General features: G+C 63.9%; 1 protein-coding gene across 1 annotated transcript in view; it reads right to left on the bottom strand.

Moving 5' to 3' along the window:
- The window catches only part of LOC103775284 (neuronal proto-oncogene tyrosine-protein kinase Src), a gene marked incomplete at both ends in the record, with an annotated part of 7,618 nt that overhangs the window by 209 nt on the left and 6,577 nt on the right, over nucleotides 1–832 (bottom strand). Inside the window, 3 exons of the mRNA XM_008942730.1 lie at nucleotides 261–337; nucleotides 418–597; nucleotides 749–832. The exon at nucleotides 749–832 is cut by the window's right edge and continues 19 nt beyond it. Coding sequence (XP_008940978.1) covers nucleotides 261–337; nucleotides 418–597; nucleotides 749–832 — 341 coding nt within the window. The remainder of the gene's footprint in view (nucleotides 1–260; nucleotides 338–417; nucleotides 598–748) is intronic.

The following is an 832-nucleotide window of genomic DNA, read 5'->3' as shown; positions in this document are numbered from 1 at the left end:
AGCTCTGCAGCGGGACCTCCCCCAGGGTGGGGGAGCAGCTAGCTGCTCAAGAAAACCCACGTAGATGCAGGTTTGCTGGCCCAGGAGAGCTGGCAGCCATGGGAATGGGCAAAATGACCTCAACCCAGCTCTGGGCTGAGCACCCAGTGGGGATGGTGGCACCCACCTGTGCAGCACCCACCAGGACAGCCCAGCGAGGTGCTGGGACAGCCAGCGCCCTCGGAAGGGGATGTGGAAGGGCCAGGGATGCACAAACCCACCTGAGCAGCCATATCCACGAGCTGGGGCAGCCGCAGGTATTTGCCCATCTCACCCTTCAGGAAGTCCAGCAGGCTCCCTGCGAGGAAGACCACGGTCACAGCAATCCAGAGGAGCAGAGCCCCCTCGGCCACCCCCTGGCCTCCCTCCCATGCTCACCCTTGCTCATGTACTCGGTGACAATGTAAATGGGCTCCTCAGACACCACGGCGTAGAGCTGAACGAGCTTCTCGTGCCGCAGCTTCTTCATCACCTGGGCTTCCTGCAGGAAGGCCTCTGGGGACATGGTGCCGGGCTTCAGCGTCTTGATCGCCACCCGGGTGGTGCCATTCCAGGTCCCTGTGGCACAGGACACGCTGCTCAGGACACGTTTATGGGGCAGGGGGATGGGGACGTGTCCTTCACCTGCTCCCCCACCCCTCTGCAGGTGGCCGGGGAGAGGACGCAGGTGGACACACAGGGCAGGGAGTGGGGTGGGGATGGTCCTTACCCATCCAGACCTCTCCAAAGCAGCCCTGTCCCAGCTTGACCTCCAGCCGCAGGGACTCCCGGGGGATCTCCCAGGCGTCCTTGG

The sequence above is a fragment of the Merops nubicus genome, unplaced genomic scaffold (genome assembly GCF_000691845.1).
Source record: "Merops nubicus isolate BGI_N331 unplaced genomic scaffold, ASM69184v1 scaffold28646, whole genome shotgun sequence".
Lineage (NCBI taxonomy): Eukaryota > Metazoa > Chordata > Aves > Coraciiformes > Meropidae > Merops > Merops nubicus.
The sequence above is the reverse complement of the archived record's forward strand: the minus strand, read 5'-3'. Positions and strand labels throughout refer to the sequence as shown.